Raw genomic sequence first — 18,195 nt, forward strand, 5'->3', positions numbered from 1 at the left:
TTGATTACCACTCTAACCAACCAAAGCATGATTAATCCACGGCAGTAATTAAAAGCCCAACCTGCTTGATGGGGTGGAACAGAGCTAGTCATCATGGACAATCTTTAAGGTGAATAATGATTCCAATTTACTAAAGCTTAATTGGGAAATAATAAATGCAGGAGTAGTATTATTTAAGAAGCTCTAATGGAAATTTCAGATAAAATATGCACAGAAAAAAACACTAGCCATCCAGTGCATTGATTTGAAGCTACATATCTACTCATGCAGTGAGTAAGCACTGTGCCATGGAGCTACTCACCCGGACAAGACCCACAGACAAATTGGCCCTCTCTTCCTGTACGGTCAAATTCCTAGGTAAGATGAGGTCAAAGGTCGGGTCATTGTCATTGACATCAGTGACCACAACACTGACAGTGGCAGTGGACGTCTGCATGTAAAGAGAACATAGGTTAGGATGATAGCAAAGGAAAAGTCTTCACAGCTAGATAAAGGTTTATACTGTACATATTTATCCAGATCCATATTTTTGCATAAATATACATACAATTCCTGAAGGATAAATCTAATCAATGGTTGAGGTATTAATCCTGAAAAACTTAGAAATGAAATAAAATTATAAGATTATTATCAATAATGTAATGTAATTAAAGTTAAAAAAAATGCCTGTATCTCTAATATCTTTTCAAATATGCTTATGCACACCGTCGACCATTAATATAATCAACTACATGCTTATTTTAATATAATATACATGCTTATTTTAATATTATATAACAATAACATATAACGTATTTCTCATTTTCCAATTCTCATGTACAAGCTAGAAAAAAGTGATGTGTGTGTGTGTGGTTGTGTGATACAGGCAAGAATAATTAATTCAAACATTTCATATATCACACAGTCAGTACAGAGTAGAAGAATGCATGTGTGTATCAATGTATTCCTTACAGCTCTATGCTTTCATTTAAAAAATAAGACACAACAAAAAGCTTTCAAGATTAATACCCATCACGTGAACTAGATATTTTCTGGCAGGTTTCACTGTCATGAGAGTCTCCTGCCCACATGTATTCTGTATTGTATTCTGCTTGTTTATCTTTGAAATCTCTGCCTAATGGATAAAGCGACTTTCTCTTTAGAACTGCAGAATTGCAAAATTTGCTAAGCTAGTACAATCGAACGTAATTATTCCAACTAATCAATGTCTTTACTTGCATAAGGGCTTGATAACTCAAGGAATGAAACAAGCTTGAGCTGTTATATCATACAATTTAAATACAAGGAGATTTATTATACAAAAGGAATTTATAGCTTCATGAATGTATGTCATTGAAGCTTTATTATAGATAAAGGATATCTGTGTAAGAGTTCCTAAATGTTCTTTACAATAAACCTATTTCCCTTTCCAAACACCAGCATAGTATTTGGTATAAAATCCTCTGTGACTGACTAAACATATGGTCTCACTACGTAAACAAATTATATTCATGATTTAAATGGAACATATGTGAGAGGATGAGGCACACGATAGAGAGAGAGAGAGAGAGAGAGAGAGAGAGAGAGAGAGAGAGTGAGTCTCTTATTTGATTTTTCTCCCTTAGACATCAGTACCATTAACACTGTACTGCTGCTTTTTCCAATAGAGTGAAAAATCCATTAGCTTTTGGATGTGGTATTGGGTTACTGAAGTAAAAGCATTCTTGTTTGTTTTCTACCATTAACTAATCTAACAGGTTTTCCCTCCTTTTCTATGTGTGTTTCCAAAAAAGGAAATAGTGCTTAAAAGTGGCATAGAATAGTGAGGAAATAAGGTACACTATACACAATGAGAGCCTGTGTGTGTGTGTGTGTGTGTTTGTGTGCAATGTTTGTGCGCACCCCATCATCAGAGCTTGATACCTCGGTCAGTGGGCTGTTATGTATCAGGACTGGCGCTTGTCCTTTTCAGTGGTAATTATGTCACTGATAGCAGCTGAAGTCTTGGCCTGATTACAGTCCAGCAGGTGTGCCACGACATCCGTCAGGAAAGGTCTGATAAATGAGCTGCTAATATTTACTCAATATATCCACATATAGCCTCTGTCTCACCAATGTTCACTTTGACATACTGAGCAGATGAGAGCTGCGCAAGCACACTTTTAAAGCTAAGTGCATTTAAGCACCTGGATTTACATTTAATCTTTCTTTTTTAAGAGACATATATAATGGATGGCTGACACCTTTAAAATATGTAAAGTGAATAAAAAGAGCGTTAAAAATATCCAGGCTTGGATTTCATGGAGACTGTGTGTGTGTGTGTGTGTATGTGTGTGTGTGTGTGTGTGTGTGTGTGTAAACCATATGGATATGAAAAAAAAACATATGTGGACTGATCATGCTGTTATCACTTGTATAAAGAGAGAAATAAAGAGAAAAATAATGCTCAGAAGAGAGATAAATAGAGAGAGAGAGAGAGAGAGAGAGAGAGAGAGAGAGAGAGAGAGAGAGAGAGAGAGAGAATAATGTGGAGCATAAGCAGCTTTGAGAAATTGCCCCATTAAAGTGAGTGATTAAATGAAAGGATTTTTATTTGGTTATCAGAGCTTGGCAGCAAAGGTGCATTCACATTTAATGAAGTGTACAGGTGACCGCTAGCCAATCTACAAGTGTATTACCAGCCTTAGTTTCATTTTATAACTGTAAAGAAAATGATCTAGCTTAGATGCACAAAATTTATCCATCCATCCATCCATCCATCCCTTTTTCTGCACCACTTCCTACACAGACTCATGGAGAGTCTGGAGTCTATTCCAGAGGGACTCGGGGCACAAAGCAGGGGACACCCTGGTAAGCCACAAGCAGCAATCGCTCAGGTGCCATGATCAGTTACAGATAACAATCAGCCTACAATGCATGGCTTTGTTTGAAGAAGAAAAAAAGAGAACCCAGACACTACCCCCACCAATGAACCCCCCCCCCAGTATTTCTGAATACTCAGAAACACAGCATGAGAAAATGGTCAGAAATTAGTACAAAAGCTATTTTGTAATTTCTACAAGTAGAAATTAGCTCTGTAGGGTTTCCAGCTACAAACATTTATAAAAATAAAATAATATATAAAAATAATCTATGTATTTAATATTATGTAGTCTAGTCCTATTAAATATTATGCGGTCTAGTCCTATGAATAAAACAGTACATAACAAACATTTTAAATGTTTGCTTCCATATTGTGACAAACATTGTTTTGTTTTTTAGCAGTGAAACTGATCATGTTTCACATCCACATATTAATGTTAAAATGTAAATAAAAATAATGTTTTTGAGAGTAGGTCTACAGATAAAGCATCATATGAAGGTCACCCTAGAGAGATGGTTAGAGAGACGTCAATTTGGGAGAGAAACTGACCTTGTGTGAAGCGTGATGTGACTGAGAACACTGCTGATATGATAACGACAATGATACAGTGTAAATCCATTGATTTATGGAATGAAATCGTTAGATAATAGATTAAAGGATTTTTATGGATTGGTGCAAAAAATCAATGCAGAGTGGATGTGTGTGAGTGTATCTTACATGTATGTGTCTTACAGCTGGTGTGGATACAAACACTGCTTAAAAGTAGAAGCCTGCAATGCATGTCTGTAAAATGGATTGTTCACTGTGCCTGTTTTTGCCTGTTACAGTACTTTTTTGCCTGGTCCCAAATTTTCCACCTGTTCTAATATTTCTGTTATGTTACTTTTCACTTGTTCGTTTAGTGAACTCCAGCATTTGCATACTACCTTTTGAGTCTGATTCGTGGCATTAGTTATGTAGCATTTGAGCGAAGTTGACTGTTTATGTTGAAGTTGGGTGACATAAAATCCACAAAACCTGGTTATAAAAAAAAATAGTACTAGACTTACATACTAGACTACACTATATTGCCAAAAGTATTCGCTCACCCATCCAAATAATCAGAATCAGGTGTTCCAATCACTTCCATGGCCACAGGTGTATAAAATCAAGCACCTAGGCATGCAGACTGTTTTTACAAACATTTGTGAAAGAATGGGTCGCTCTCAGGAGCTCAGTGAATTCCAGCGTGGAACTGTGATAGGATGCCACCTGTGCAACAAGTCCAGTCGTGAAATTTCCTCTCTCCTAAATATTCCACAGTCAACTGTCAGCTGTATTATAAGAACGTGGAAGTGTTTGGGAACGACAGCAACTCAGCCACAAAGTGGTAGGCCACGTAAACTGACAGAGCGGGGTCAGCGGATGCTGAGGCGCATAGTGTGAAGAGGTCGCCAACTTTCTGCAGAGTCAATCGCTACAGACCTCCAAACTTCATGTGGCCTTCAGATTAGCTCAAGAACAGTGTGCAGAGAGCTTCATGGAATGGGTTTCCATGGCCGAGCAGCTGCATCCAAGCCATACATCACCAAGTGCAATGCAAAGCGTCGGATGCAGTGGTGTAAAGCACGCCGCCACTGGACTCTAGAGCAGTGGAGACGCGTTCTCTGGAGTGACGAATCGCGCTTCTCCATCTGGCAATCTGATGGACGAGTCTGGGTTTGGCGGTTGCCAGGAGAACGGTAGTTGTCTGACTGCATTGTGCCAAGTGTAAAGTTTGGTGGAGGGGGGATTATGGTGTGGGGTTGTTTTTCAGGAGCTGGGCTTGGCCCCTTAGTTCCAGTGAAAGGAACTCTGAATGCTTCAGCATACCAAGACATTTTGGACAATTCCATGCTCCCAACTTTGTGGGAACAGTTTGGAGCTGGCCCCTTCCTCTTCCAACATGACTGTGCACCAGTGCACAAAGCAAGGTCCATAAAGACATGGATGACAGAGTCTGGTGTGGAGGAACCTGACTGGCCTGCACAGAGTCCTGACCTCAACCCGATAGAACACCTTTGGGATGAATTAGAGCGGAGACTGAGAGCCAGGCCTTCTCGTCCAACATCAATGTGTGACCTCACAAATGCGCTTCTGGAAGAATGGTCAAAAATTACCATAAACACACTCCTAAACCTTGTGGACAGCCTTCCCAGAAGAGTTGAAGCTGTTATAGCTGCAAAGGGTGGACCAACGTCACATATAACCCTATGGATTAGGAATGGGATGTCACTTAAGTTCATATGCGAGTCAAGGCAGGTGAGCGAATACTTTTGGCAATATAGTGTATGTTCTAGTACTAGGTTATGTCTGAAGTGAGGAAAATATCCCCACACTCATCATAGCAAGGTTATTAAATTATAACGCGGCTGAAGATTTACCCCTCCAGGGTATCCATCGGAGGCCGTCACAAGGAGCCGGTATTGGTCAATGGTCTCTCTGTCCAGTGCCTTTGCTAAGATCAGTAGACCTATACTGAACAGAAAGACAGAAAAACACACAGTTACACCACATCTCATATACAACACACATACACTGCACTATCACATTCAGAGTTCTATACCACTGTGCTGGCCAAACTGGAGGCATAGGCAGCTGTTGTTTTTATGTGTTATTTTTTAATTCTTTTTCTGACATTATCATTTATATATAGTTATTTTATTGAAATTACTTGTCTATGATGTTGTGTTTGTAGGAGCAACTCAAATTCTTTCCATCTATTTGAGCAGCATGGCCTGTCTTTTGGCAGCTAGTTGTTTAGGCCAAGTTGTATTTTCAAGCAGGAAATCAATTTATTTATACACTAATATTACAAAGAGTGTGAATCACCTGGTGCAATGAATAATGCAACATCTGTTCTTAAGCCAGAAGTTTGAAATGACATTATAAGGTCTGTTAGAGTCAAAACTTTGCTTGGTCAAGTTAATTATTTTGTTTGTCTCTATATGAGCTCCATATTCACTCAGCTCTGGGCTTCATTTACAAAGTTGGATATAAACAAACATTTGTAAGAGACTGTAGGAGCACAAATAAATGATTTGAATTATTTGGAATTGTGAAAATAGACTTAAAAATGCTGTGAAGCTCAGTCATTTCACAAAAAAATCATTAAACCATACAAGGCAAATCAAATCTATAATTTGAGACAAATAAGACTAATTACTGGATTAAGACCAAAGAATAGTGCTGTATAAAAAGAGGGCAGGCTGGTCTGTGCATATGGTAGCTGTAAGCCAACACACTGCCAAGACTGCTCTGGCATTAAACTACAGGAAGATTTCACTTAGGAGGGAACTGATATCTAGAGACTGGTATGATTTTTGTTTTGAGGATGAAAGCTGGCTTATAAATCAGTTCCATTTGTTTCAGCAGCTACTTTTAATGCTGTGCAACATTTCAGAGCCAGCACTATTTCGACCAACAAAATGATCATGTGCCATTTTCTGTGCATGTCCAGGTTTTGTTAGTGCATTGGATTTCTTGCTACTGGTCTGACTCAGAGAGGGATAAGTGACCAGTCTGGTATGTCTCAACCTACAATGAGCTGCAGCATGCTGTGTGCCATCAACATTCTTTCCAAAAACAACAGTTTTTCCTCACAACACATTCCCTCCTACTTTCCCAAGACGACATCAGGGAGAATGCTTCCATGTGCAAGAGGCTGAATCGGACATCAGGGTGAAAGATTGTTGCTAAAACACTTTGCTGTGAAGCTACAAACAATTAAACGTAACAGGTTCCCTGTGTGACGCGTGTAGTGATCATCACCTGGTTACACTGTAGATATCTTGTTCATATCAAACCAATTTCATGTAATTTCACTTAACTCATTCACCTTTTCTATAATTTGCTTCCAGATTTTAGTCTTTTCAGATGCTGTTATGCTGCAAAACGATATTTTCACTGGCATAGATGTGAATCAAAATAACCTCAATAACTTAATGCCACAGAGTAATTTCATTTTCCTTCAATTTTATACTCTTTCTCTGCTTAAAGCTCACTAGGAGTTCCCTTTCGAAGAAACTCGTTGTTGCATCATGGCTGATGCTAAGGGAACGCTTTTATGTGGAAGTTGTGTCTGAAACTCTGTGTGAAATCACGCTGATTTTTTGGCTCGGGTAGGTCATGTGACGAAGCAGAGAGTGCCAGCCAGACCATAAAAAGGCATCTACATCACATTACTCCAGCTTTTTTGTCTTCAGGAAGCGCTCTGTGTATGTTTGTGTCAGTTGTTTGTCCTGTCTGTTTAGACTGGAGAACAAGAAGATATAAATAATATATATACAGTATCTCACAAAGTGAGTACACCCCTCACATTTTTGTAAATATTTTATTATATCTTTTCATGTGACAACACTGAAGAAATGACACTCTGCTACAATGTAAAGTATTGAGTGTACAGCCTGTATAACAGTGTAAATTTGCTGTCCCCTCAAAGTAACTCAACATACAGCCAATAATGTCTAAACTGTTGGCAACAAAAGTGAGTACACCCCTAAGTGGAAATGTCCAAATTGGGCCCAAAGTGTCAATATTTTGTCTGGCCACCATTATTTTCCAGCACTGCCTTAACCCTCTTGGGCATGGAGTTCACCAGAGCTTCACAGGTTGCCACTGGAGTCCTCTTCCACTCCTCTATGATGACAGAAAACTTCAAGACCTTGCGCTCCCCCACCTTCCATTTGAGGATGCCCCACAGATGCCCAATAGGGTTTAGGTCTGGAGACATGCTTGGCCAGTCCATCACCTTTACCCTCAGCTTCTTTAGCAAGGCAGTGGTCGTCTTGGAGGTATGTTTGGGGTCGTTATCATGTTTGAATACTGCCCTGCAGCCCAGTCTCCGAAGGGAGGGGATCATGCTCTGCTTCAGTATGTCACAGTACATGTTGGCATTCATGGTTCCCTCAATGAACTGTAGCTCCCCAGTGCCGGCAGCACTCATGCAGGCCCAGACCATGACACTCCCACCACCATGCTTGACTGTAGGCAAGACACACTTGTCTTTGTACTCCTCACCTGGTTGCCGCCACACATGCTTGACACCATCTGAACCAATAAGTTTATCTTGGTCTCATGGAACCACAGGACATGGTTCCAGTAATCCATGTCCTTAGTCTGCTTGTCTTCAGCAAACTGTATGCAGGCTTTCTTGTGCATCATCTTTAGTAGAGGTTTCCTTCTGGGATGACAGCCATGCAGACCAATTTGATGCACTGTACGGCATATGGTCTAAGCACTGACAGGCACTCATACATCTATTTCCCAAAGACAACCTCTGGATATGACGCTGAGCATGTGCACTCAACTTCTTTGGTGGACCATGGCGAGGTCTGTTCTGAGTGGAACCTGTCCTGTAAAACTGCTGTATAGTCTTGCCCACAATGCTACAGCTCAGTTTCAGGGTCTTGGCAATCTTCTTATAGCCTAGGCCATCTTTATGTAGAACAACAATTCTTTTTTTCATATCCTCAGAGTTCTTTGCCATGAGGTGCCATGTTGAACTTCCAGTGACCAGTATGAGAGAGTGTGAGAGCAATAACACCAAATTTAACACACCTGCTCCCCATTCACACCTGAGACCTTGTAACACTAACAAGTCACATGAGGTTAAATGGCTAATTGGGCCCAATTTGGACATTTCCACTTAGGGGTGTACTCACTTTTGTTGCCAACGGTTTAGACATTAATGGCTGTGTGTTGAGTTATTTTGAGGGGACAGCAAATTTACACTGTTATACAGGCTGTACACTCACTACTTTACATTGTAGCAGAATGTCATTTCTTCACTGTTGTCACATGAAAAGATATAATAAAATATTTACAAAAATGTGAGGGGTGTACTCACTTTTGTGAGATACTGAATATTTATATTGATATAAAAGATTAGTAAAGATAGCATGTTCTGAAAGCCTGCCTACATTTCGGGGGACAACTCGCATTTTTTCTGTGTTGTTTGTTTGATAGAGGAGCTTGCACACGCAGCTCTCGAGGGAGACGGATGCGTGCACTGCGAAACCTTTCCTCTCCGAAACTCCGGAGTGTGACGACTTAGATCACGGGTCCCGTAGGTCTAGTTAGTGGAGGCGGAACAAGAGACGGGTGATCCCCTTTCTCTTGCCCTCTCTCCCGACTCGGATTCCCCGCTTCGGCTCCAGGAGCTTGTTTTGCGAATTCTCCCAACCCAAACGAGGAATTATTGTCTTCATCAGACTCTGAGGAACTTGATATAGGCTAGGATGAGCAGTATATCACTGAATTGCTTCTTGAGAGAAAGCAATCAGTGGCATTCATGCTGTTGAGTTTTGCGCACAGTTGCTAAGCTAATTCCGCATTCGCTTACTTGTATTTCCAGTGGATGGAGTCCCAAGTCTGTCGAGGTAGCGCACCAGATTTGGTCATTGTTTCACGACTTTGTGAATTCCTTTCGTCCTCTCAGCTGCCTCTAATACCTCTGCCTCAGCTCCGGGAGCTTGGTTTTTGCGATTTCTCTCGACCTAGATTAGGATATAATGCTATGTGCATTGCTATGAAGAGCATGATGTGGGCAACAGGGAGTTTAGCTTAGCTTGCCAGGATAACAGGTTAGTGTTGTCCGCTATGAGCTTGACAATCTCTGACTAACTTCATGCCGCCTTTCACCTCCATGCAGGCATCTCCCATTTTTTCTACACCTCCACACTGAGGTGTCGAGGTTGGTGAATAATCCAACCAATCCAAAGCAGACAGCCCATGCCATTGGCCATTTCATGACTGCATTTGTTTGCCACAGAGAGGCAGTAATAAAAATAAAAAGAAATAAACCCTGATGTCTCCTAAGTGCCTGTTCTTCCTTCGCCCAAGGGCTAAGGTTCTCAGGGATGCCCCATTAAGGTTCATTTACACTGCTGCTTACCCCGCCACCTCCGGTGCTTCGGGGTTAAGCCAGGACCACCCATGATCCTGCTCCTTATGTATTGCCACCTCCTGGGTTAGCCGCTGCCAGCTTGCTGTTTCAGGGCTCTAAGCGAGGTGAGAACAGCAAGGCTAACACCTCTCTCAGACTATCTGGCAGCATGGAAGCTTCTACCAGGTGCATCACAATGGGTTCTGTGGGAAAAGGCTATAGAATCCAGTTTACCTCCTGTTCTCCATCTTTCATTTTGAGCTGCCCACTGTTGTTGGCACAGACCGAACCTCGTTCCTCCATGAGGAACCTCGTCCACGTCTGAGAAAGGGGCTTTAGAGTGCATTCCCCTCCCAGGTTGAGCCAGCATGTCTTAGTTCCCAAAAAGGATGGGGGGCTACACCCAATTTTAGACCTGTGTGCTTCGAATTGTATGCTGGAACATACAAGTCCGGGATGTTAACATTCAAGGTCATTGTGTTGCAGATCAGGTCCGAGGCATTCCCATAGATTGAGCCATGACGCAACGTCGAGTTCCCTCGAAAGGGAACTACATCAGGTTACGTATGTATCCCGGTTCCCTGAGAAGGGAACGAGATGCTGTGCTGCTAGCCACACCTCGGGCATCCACTTGCGCTTCCTTCAGACAAGAAGAAGCTGGAATAATGTGACGTAGATGCCCTTTTATGGGCTTGCTAGCGTGCTCCGCTTCGTCACATGTCCGAGCCGATAAATCAGCATCATTTCACACAGAGCTTCAGACACAACTTCCACATAGAAATGTTCCCATAGCATCAGCCATGACACAGCGTCTCGTTCCCTTCTCATTCACTTCTTCTTAAATATGTAACCTGGTGTAGTTTTGTAGGCATCAATAAAAAACAAATTAGTTGTGCTGTAAATGTGCTCAGTATTTAACAGGCAATTTTTTAATCAACATAATTACATTAAAAATCACATTAATTAAAAATTACACATACAAATTAGATTCAAAACTTTTGTAAATATGGTGAGAATTTTAGTTTGATTTGGCTAACATGCACTTTTACACAAAACTTGAAGATTGATTAATGAGGTCCATTGTGTGTAAATGCAATGGCATGCTTTCTGTGCTGCGAACAGTAGAGATAAAATCCAGCGGATCTTGTAACTGCTCTTTTGCAGTTCTCTGAGAATTTATAAACTGGATTTAACAATTGCTATACAGGGTCGATGGGATGAAGTGGCAAGAGAAATCAACCAAGAAAAAAACAAATATCTCACAACTTCAGAACTTTTCAGGTCATAACAAAAATATTGCATCAGCTTTGGAATCGCAACTTCAGGCTAACAGTCTTGGTTGCTAATGCAAGCAAAAAAACATAGTATATGATGTGTGATATTGTGTAACTTTAACTGTTAAAGTACCACCATTAAATAGTGTAGCTATCATGAGTGTGTTCCTTTTGACCTGCTGTGCTGTAATGAATGAGGAGAATGGTCAGAGAAGCATAAAGGTTGATGGTTGGAGATTTACAAAAAAAATGCTGCACTTTGGGGTCACCAGAATCTCCAAATCTGCAATGTGATGCCTTTTCTATGAAGGATGCCCCCAAAGCAAGCCTTTTTTTCATATAACTACAAATGTAATGCCCTGAAGTGTAAGAGCTGCTACTAGAACTTTGTAATCAGGTTTTATTTTCACATAAAAGAAATACAGAGCTTTTTGGCAACAAAAACACTCAAGATGGCATAAAAAGAATGCAAGAAAACAATCTAATCCCCACTTTTAACTGGCATCATGGATTCCACTGTGTATCAGGAGACATTAAAAGAAATTCTGGTTGCCTCTGCCAAGAAGCTACAACCTGTTCATTGTTCAGTGACCACAGAATCAAGCTTTTAGTCTGGTCATCCCAGTCCCTTGATCTAAACCCTACTTAAACCCTGTAGGGTAAAAAACAGAGAAGATTCCACAGAGCGGACTCTGGAAAATCTTGAGCGCTGAGACTGTTGTGTGATCCCAGATTTGCTCTGTTCTGTATTCTCCAATCTCTTTAAGCAGTGCATAAAACTAGTGACTGCTTGGCCGTTTCTTATGCCTGTGACACACACACACAAACTTGAAAACTTAGGCCTGATTTGTTAACAAAAGAAGGTTGTAAAAAGCTAAAAAGTACTAATCACTGGGGCGACAATACCTGTGAGACACATGGCAAAGAAAGAAAGAAAGAAAGAAAGAAAGAAAGAAAGAAAGAAAGAAAGAAAGAAAGAAAGAAAGAAAGAAAGAAAGAAAGAAAGAAAAAGAAATACATTAAAAAATGTAAAATAAAAAAAGGAAACAATATCTCATAATTACTTTGCTTTAATTAAAAAAAATGCTAATATTTTCATTTTAAAGCTAATTAAGTACTAAGGCATTTTTCCCAATTTTTTTGCCAAGAGTGGCAATAATTCTGGAGCTGCCGGCACACCCACAGACACAATTGCTAAATGGTCTCATTATACATTACTACTTTAGGCTTCTAATTAAAAACAGCCAACTCAGGGGTACGAAAACACCATCATTGATGAAAGCCTCTGTAGGACACATCAACGGCTCTCAAGATGCCCATGAAAAGTTCTTTATGGAGTGATTTACTGACCAGGCAATATCAGCACTGCACTGTGGAACAATCCTCTCATATAAAGTCTTGGTTAACTGCCTAAAAAGGGCAGATGTAGGCGGTTAAAGCAGGCTGCTGCTTCCTGCATGCTACAGCTGGCCTAAAGCCCTGGAGCCCCTCACCTCCATCTCCATACAAAACAGCAGTATCATAAGCCTTTCTAATGTCTTCATGTATATTAATGCAGTCTGTAGCAGGGATGGGGAAGGCCCCATCTATTCTAAACGTGTTCAGCTTGTACAAATGTGCTCACAGTAACCTGGAAGCATCTCATCACCAGCTTTAACCTATGTATGTGTATATGTGTTCATATGTCTATGTGTGTGTGTGTGTGTGTGTGTGTGTGTGTGTGTGTGAGAGAGAGAGAGAGAGAGAGAGAGAGAGAGAGAGATTGTAGATAGTAAGACCGACTGGATCTTGTTGTCACTGCTGTCATAGACATCAGATATAGCAAAGGATTTGATAGTGGAGATAACTGCTGTGATGTTTTTTTTTTTTTTTTTTGTGTGTGTGTGTGTGTGTGTGTGTGTTTCTGTGTGCTTGGCACTCTCAGTTGGACCAGTTTATTACCCCTAGAAACAGATTTCTCATATGACCTCGATATGACAGATTAAAGCCGTCCTTGCTGGCTCATGAAATCGCACTATAAAATAAAAACAGTGATTGAAATGTTGCTGTACTGACCAAGACAAATGTATTTAACATTTCAAGATGGTTTTTAGTCTGGTTCTATCTGCTGTTCTCACCTAGTGAGGAAAATCCTAGCAATGTGGTTTCAGCTAATAGAAATACCTTTCCTACACATAACCTGTCTTCTGACACATCTCATGTGAATGACGTTTGTGTTCAGTGAGAACACAGAGAAGAAAGAAGAGGCGAGACAGAACGACTGGAAAAAAAGGTGTAAAGCCTAAAGTCTCACAGCTAGCATGTTCTTCTTTACAGGCTGAGTTGTTTTCCTGTAGCATTCTGCCATTGCAGCCAGATAAACATGCTTATATTTCTATGTGTATTCTCAAAACCTGACAGAACTCTTTAGGTTAATATTTAATCCAGTTTTCTTATAAATATGCCTCCTTCCTGTGTTTTGCTCTCACTCTCTATCTTCCTCCTTCTTTTCATCTTCCCACTACTCTTCTGAAGTGTCCCGCTTGCACGTCTCCGGCGTTGAGCTGTGAATAAAGGCGAGCAAGGAGTGCTGAGAGATGAGCACAGCTCTGTAGATGTAATGAGACCGAGGTACAGAGACTGTTGGTGAAGCTGACATGGCCAGGTTGTACACAGAGTTCAGCCCAGGCTACAAAGTGAATCTCCCATGCCCTTCATTTTCAGCCTTTACTGGCACTACTCCAGAGCTCTAGTGAGAATGCGTTCGCCACTTTCTTTCCCTCTAGCGTTTGCTCCCTGAGGGCTGTATGGCTGGCGAGAAGGAGAATTCAGCTGAGACAAGCAGCAGGGCATCATGCATAACTTCACCATGACTGTTAGGTCAGAGCTAAGCTAATATGGAAGCCATAACAACAGAAAAAAGGACTAAGGAAAGTTTTCAGGAGTCCAACATTCCCCTTCATGGATAAAGAGCAGTCAGACCAGTCAGACCAACCTACCTGACTACTGAATTCTGTAAAGCATTTTGACATCTGTCAAAAATGTAGCACTAATGAATATATAAAATGTATTTTAGATATAAAACTGAATATCTTGAGACTAAACATATGGAGACTCTCTATAGCTGAAGTTTAATGGAATATTTTTTCAAAGCTAAAACGCTGCTGCAAAACACTGATTTCAAAAATTATTGGCACACATAAAATGGATCCTTGGTAAAGCCTCAGCACTGACCCTCTTCTTGTGAGGCCTAACAAGTCTAGAAACACTGGGAGCACATGCAAAACATTTTAATATCGTTTATATTCCTTTGTTGATACACATATGCACAGGATCTCAATTTGGTTCAAAGTTGAATAGGTATTGTAGAAGACTTGATTGGGTTTTTTTTCCCAGAATCATTTGTGTGTTCATTTAAATGTGTTTGGCTTCATTATCTTGTTGTAAGCAAGCAACTATCTGACTAAAATGTCCTAAAATATCCTTATTTGGAATAGTTTATGATGTCACCACGATGCCAAAAAGCAGCCCAATGCATCAATGATACACTGACATACATTACAGTGAGTATGTTGTTTGTCTTGAGCTTTTTTATTTGTATATGTGTACAATTTCAATACTGGTTTCACATCTGACCAGTGTATTTCAGGTTGTTTTAGGAAAGGAAGCCACTGCTAACTGCTTGTTATGCAAAACTTTAACCTTCCCTTAGAGCTGAAGTGCTCATTAATAAATTCTAATTTGCTTTAGTCTGGTCTTGTGTCTACTCCTTGTTGACACTATTCTACTCAACACTCCCCTATAGGCTAGATAACTGCTATGCAATACAAAGTGGAGGGTCATAACTCATGTTGCCCTTCTTAATCTTTTGACACAAGCAGTTGAAACTCAAGTGGGATTCAACGCTAAGAGCATCACATAAACACTCCAAGTCAGTTTGCAAACAAAGCGCTACACATGCAACACTACTCTCATGCTGAGACACTAAAGCCACTGTTGTCATCTCTAGGGGAAACTGTCTAGTGTTGCTCAGATGGATTCTTAGCAAAGCTGCTGAAAATTGTTTGTAAAGCCTCTTAGAAAAACACACGCCCCATTAGTTCAATCACTGGCAGCCAGGTCAAGCTTTTGTTTGAAAATGCAAATTGTTGGCACCTGAAGAGGACGTGGAGATTTTTAATAGGAGCAGAGCCACAGGAAGCACGTGTTAAAGTAATTAGACAACAAGCTAGAGACAGGATCTGCATTTTCCTCTTTCTATATTTCACTTGAAAATTTAATCAAGCAGAAAATACACACAGTACTTAGTTCAGCACATCTACTGCCAGATATTTTGGTCTGGCACAGGCTCAGTAAATGAGGGTAAAATTAAATTCACTAATTTATGTTCCCAACAAGGCAGTTCAGGCATTATTTTTAAGACAGTGGGTGCGGTGTGCTGGAGGTTACAGAATGGAAAATACGCTAGACGCTGGAAATACAGTGCAGCTTTGAAATGATATATAGTGTATTACCTGGACACTTACGTTTGAGAAAGGTTGAACATCTGCTGTGGATCACCACTCAAAATACGGTAAGTAATTGGATCTAGCTCACGGTCTATCGCCTACAGAAACATAGAAATAGAGTCAGGGAACATGGACAATATCCATTTTATTTCATTAAGCAAGTTAATATCAACCCCCACTCTGCCTTTCTCTTCAAATACAAGTTAATAGGATCCATATGCCCTCACACCTTTCATTCTCCCAGGGGGGCTCTGTGTGGAAAAGTGTATAGCTCCTTTTATTCAGTAATGGATTTTTTTTTCCACTGTAAAAACATATCTACTGTACACTTTGGTCAAGAGGGACAACACTGTCAAATGACAACAGTGGGAAAGTAGTATTACTGGGGAGAAAATAAACAGGAGGAAAAAGTAATAAAGAAAGGTATTGAAGAATTTTTTAGTACAGTAAGCATGGAAAGGAATATTCCCTTCGGCACCAACATCTCTGACTTTAGTGAGTCTTGCTGTCTGACCTGCAGATTGAGAAGGATGGCTCCTATCCTCATGGCCTCACTGATCTCTAGGTTGTAGGTTGTCAGTGGAAAGCGTGGAGGACTCTGGTTATTAGGAGGTAGAACCTCGATATAAACTGTAGTTATGGAACTCCTACAAAATACATTGCAAAAAATCATTTATAGAGAGTTAAACTTAATGGCATTATGACAATTGCATGGAGATAAATGGCTTAATGCAATTACTATTGAAACAGACAACAACAGGGTAGATTAAAAAAAGTGAAATAGAACATCTGACCTCCTCTCAGCCTCAGGTGCGTTATCAGCTGCTCTGACAGTCAGGGCGTAGGAGCGGCCCACGCTCAGACTCACTCCTGGAGCTATGGTGATTCGACCTGTACGATTACTGATGATAAAGTCTCCCTGATCTCCTGCTAAGATGGTGTAGGTCACCAGACCGTTCAGCCCATCATCAGTATCCTGAGCTGTTAACTAATTAAAAGAGACAGGATTTCCCATTAATTAAGATTAAATATATCATCAGTTTATTTATCTAAGATATGATAAGTCATAAGGTTTTTCGTTACCATCATGGTAATGCTTGAAAATCATCAGTAATCATCAGTATGTGGGTAGGCATGTTGCCTTTTTTGTTTTGCCTTTCATAAATTCCATGGCCATGCTAGTTATTTCTGTTTGAATCAAAGACAGAAACTTTATGCTATTTTAAGAGGACACTGCATGAAGACATTGTGCCAGAATGGTCAGGTATGTCTTCCATAGTATTTTTTTTTCCATAGTCCATCTGTTGCCCAATCTATCTAACCCCCTGTAGACTGTCCATCAATAGAAAGTGACACTGAAATGTGTGTTTCATTGGTATATTTCGTATCTGGCACAGCAGTGACGCTGGGATTGTCAAAGTCAATATTGCTTCAGTGCCACTGCTGTGTGTTGAACAGTCCACCAACCAAAAATATCCACGCAATCACTGTCAAAAATTGAGTGCAGTCAGAAACGGACACCGGTGAAGATGAGAGGATAAATTATCCATGAAACAATTTGCTGTAGTCTCTAACTGTACTCATATGAGATGTATTAAAGGGAACATTAAAATTGCTTAAAACCCATAAATGCGGAGCTCCACTAGAAACCATGATCATATCTCAGCCACCCAAATAACATGATCATCAGTGGTCACTTTCCATTAATGGAAAAATTGCACATAGCAACAGATATTTTAGGTCACCTAGTGACACCGTGTAAATTTAAGTGCACTTAAACTATAACAGCTTTACCTGAAAAAAGAGGCAATTACTCTGGCTATAAACTGAGCGTCCATTATACATTTACCACTGAGCATTTAAATGCTGTAACAGAACTCCCCTCATACCTACAAATGATGAATAAGAAACATATAAAAATGCACACTTTTGTTATAGGAGCAGTTGGTTTTTCCAGACTTTCCTTGGACCTGCTCTGCTGTGCTTCTTGCAGAATTTTCCAGAAGCTTGGAGAGCTGGTTGAAAATCAAGCAGATAGTCTGCCCTATAAGTATAAGGAATGTGTCACAGCAAACACAGTGCTAAAGCAAGGCTTTGGTTTGGCTGCCTGATTGAAAATCTGATGCTAACTGTAGATCTAAAGAAAACAGCATCCACCTTGTTTACAACTTAAGCCTACTGAGGACATGTAACAAAATCAAGGCTGACTTTGCAGCCTGTCTTACAAAGCTAGTGCTACCTGTTTAGTCATTCCCTGGGGACCAAACTGCTGCTAAAGTTTTATTCAAAACATAATTATCTATGCTCGGTTGCTATACACACCACTTCATGAAAGTGAAGAGGGTCTCTACTCCTGTGCTTTTGATTTGTTCACAAACAAGGTTTTCTTGAACCTCAATGTTTTTTCCTATAACACAGGCAGAAAGGGCAAAGTATTTAAACACTTTCCCTTCTGAGAAATCCTGTTACATCTCCAATTACCTGTTCATGGCTTCACTAATCTGCTTCAAAATGTGAGCATACACTATACAACATTTAGTTTTAAGAAAAAGAGCAACAACAATAATATCATGAAGGCAATCAATATCCAAAACGTCTTCAGTGAAAGCTGTGGGCCTGCTGTTAAACTAATTTCAGCTTGGAATATCAAACAGTGAATGTATTTGCTGCTTTGAAATTTGCTGCTTT

General features: G+C 40.2%; 1 protein-coding gene across 1 annotated transcript in view; it reads right to left on the reverse strand.

Annotated features, from left to right (window-relative positions):
- pcdh15a (protocadherin-related 15a) overlaps nucleotides 1-18,195 on the reverse strand; it is a 197,263-nt gene that overhangs the window by 68,953 nt on the left and 110,115 nt on the right. Inside the window, exons 15-19 of the mRNA XM_058386243.1 lie at nucleotides 16,302-16,495; nucleotides 16,022-16,154; nucleotides 15,526-15,605; nucleotides 5,245-5,338; nucleotides 302-430 (exon numbers count right to left, since the gene is read on the reverse strand). Of these exons, the coding sequence (XP_058242226.1) occupies nucleotides 302-430; nucleotides 5,245-5,338; nucleotides 15,526-15,605; nucleotides 16,022-16,154; nucleotides 16,302-16,495 (630 nt within the window). The remainder of the gene's footprint in view (nucleotides 1-301; nucleotides 431-5,244; nucleotides 5,339-15,525; nucleotides 15,606-16,021; nucleotides 16,155-16,301; nucleotides 16,496-18,195) is intronic.

Source organism: Hemibagrus wyckioides, linkage group LG03 (assembly GCF_019097595.1).
Source record: "Hemibagrus wyckioides isolate EC202008001 linkage group LG03, SWU_Hwy_1.0, whole genome shotgun sequence".
NCBI classification, from domain to species: Eukaryota; Metazoa; Chordata; class Actinopteri; order Siluriformes; family Bagridae; genus Hemibagrus; species Hemibagrus wyckioides.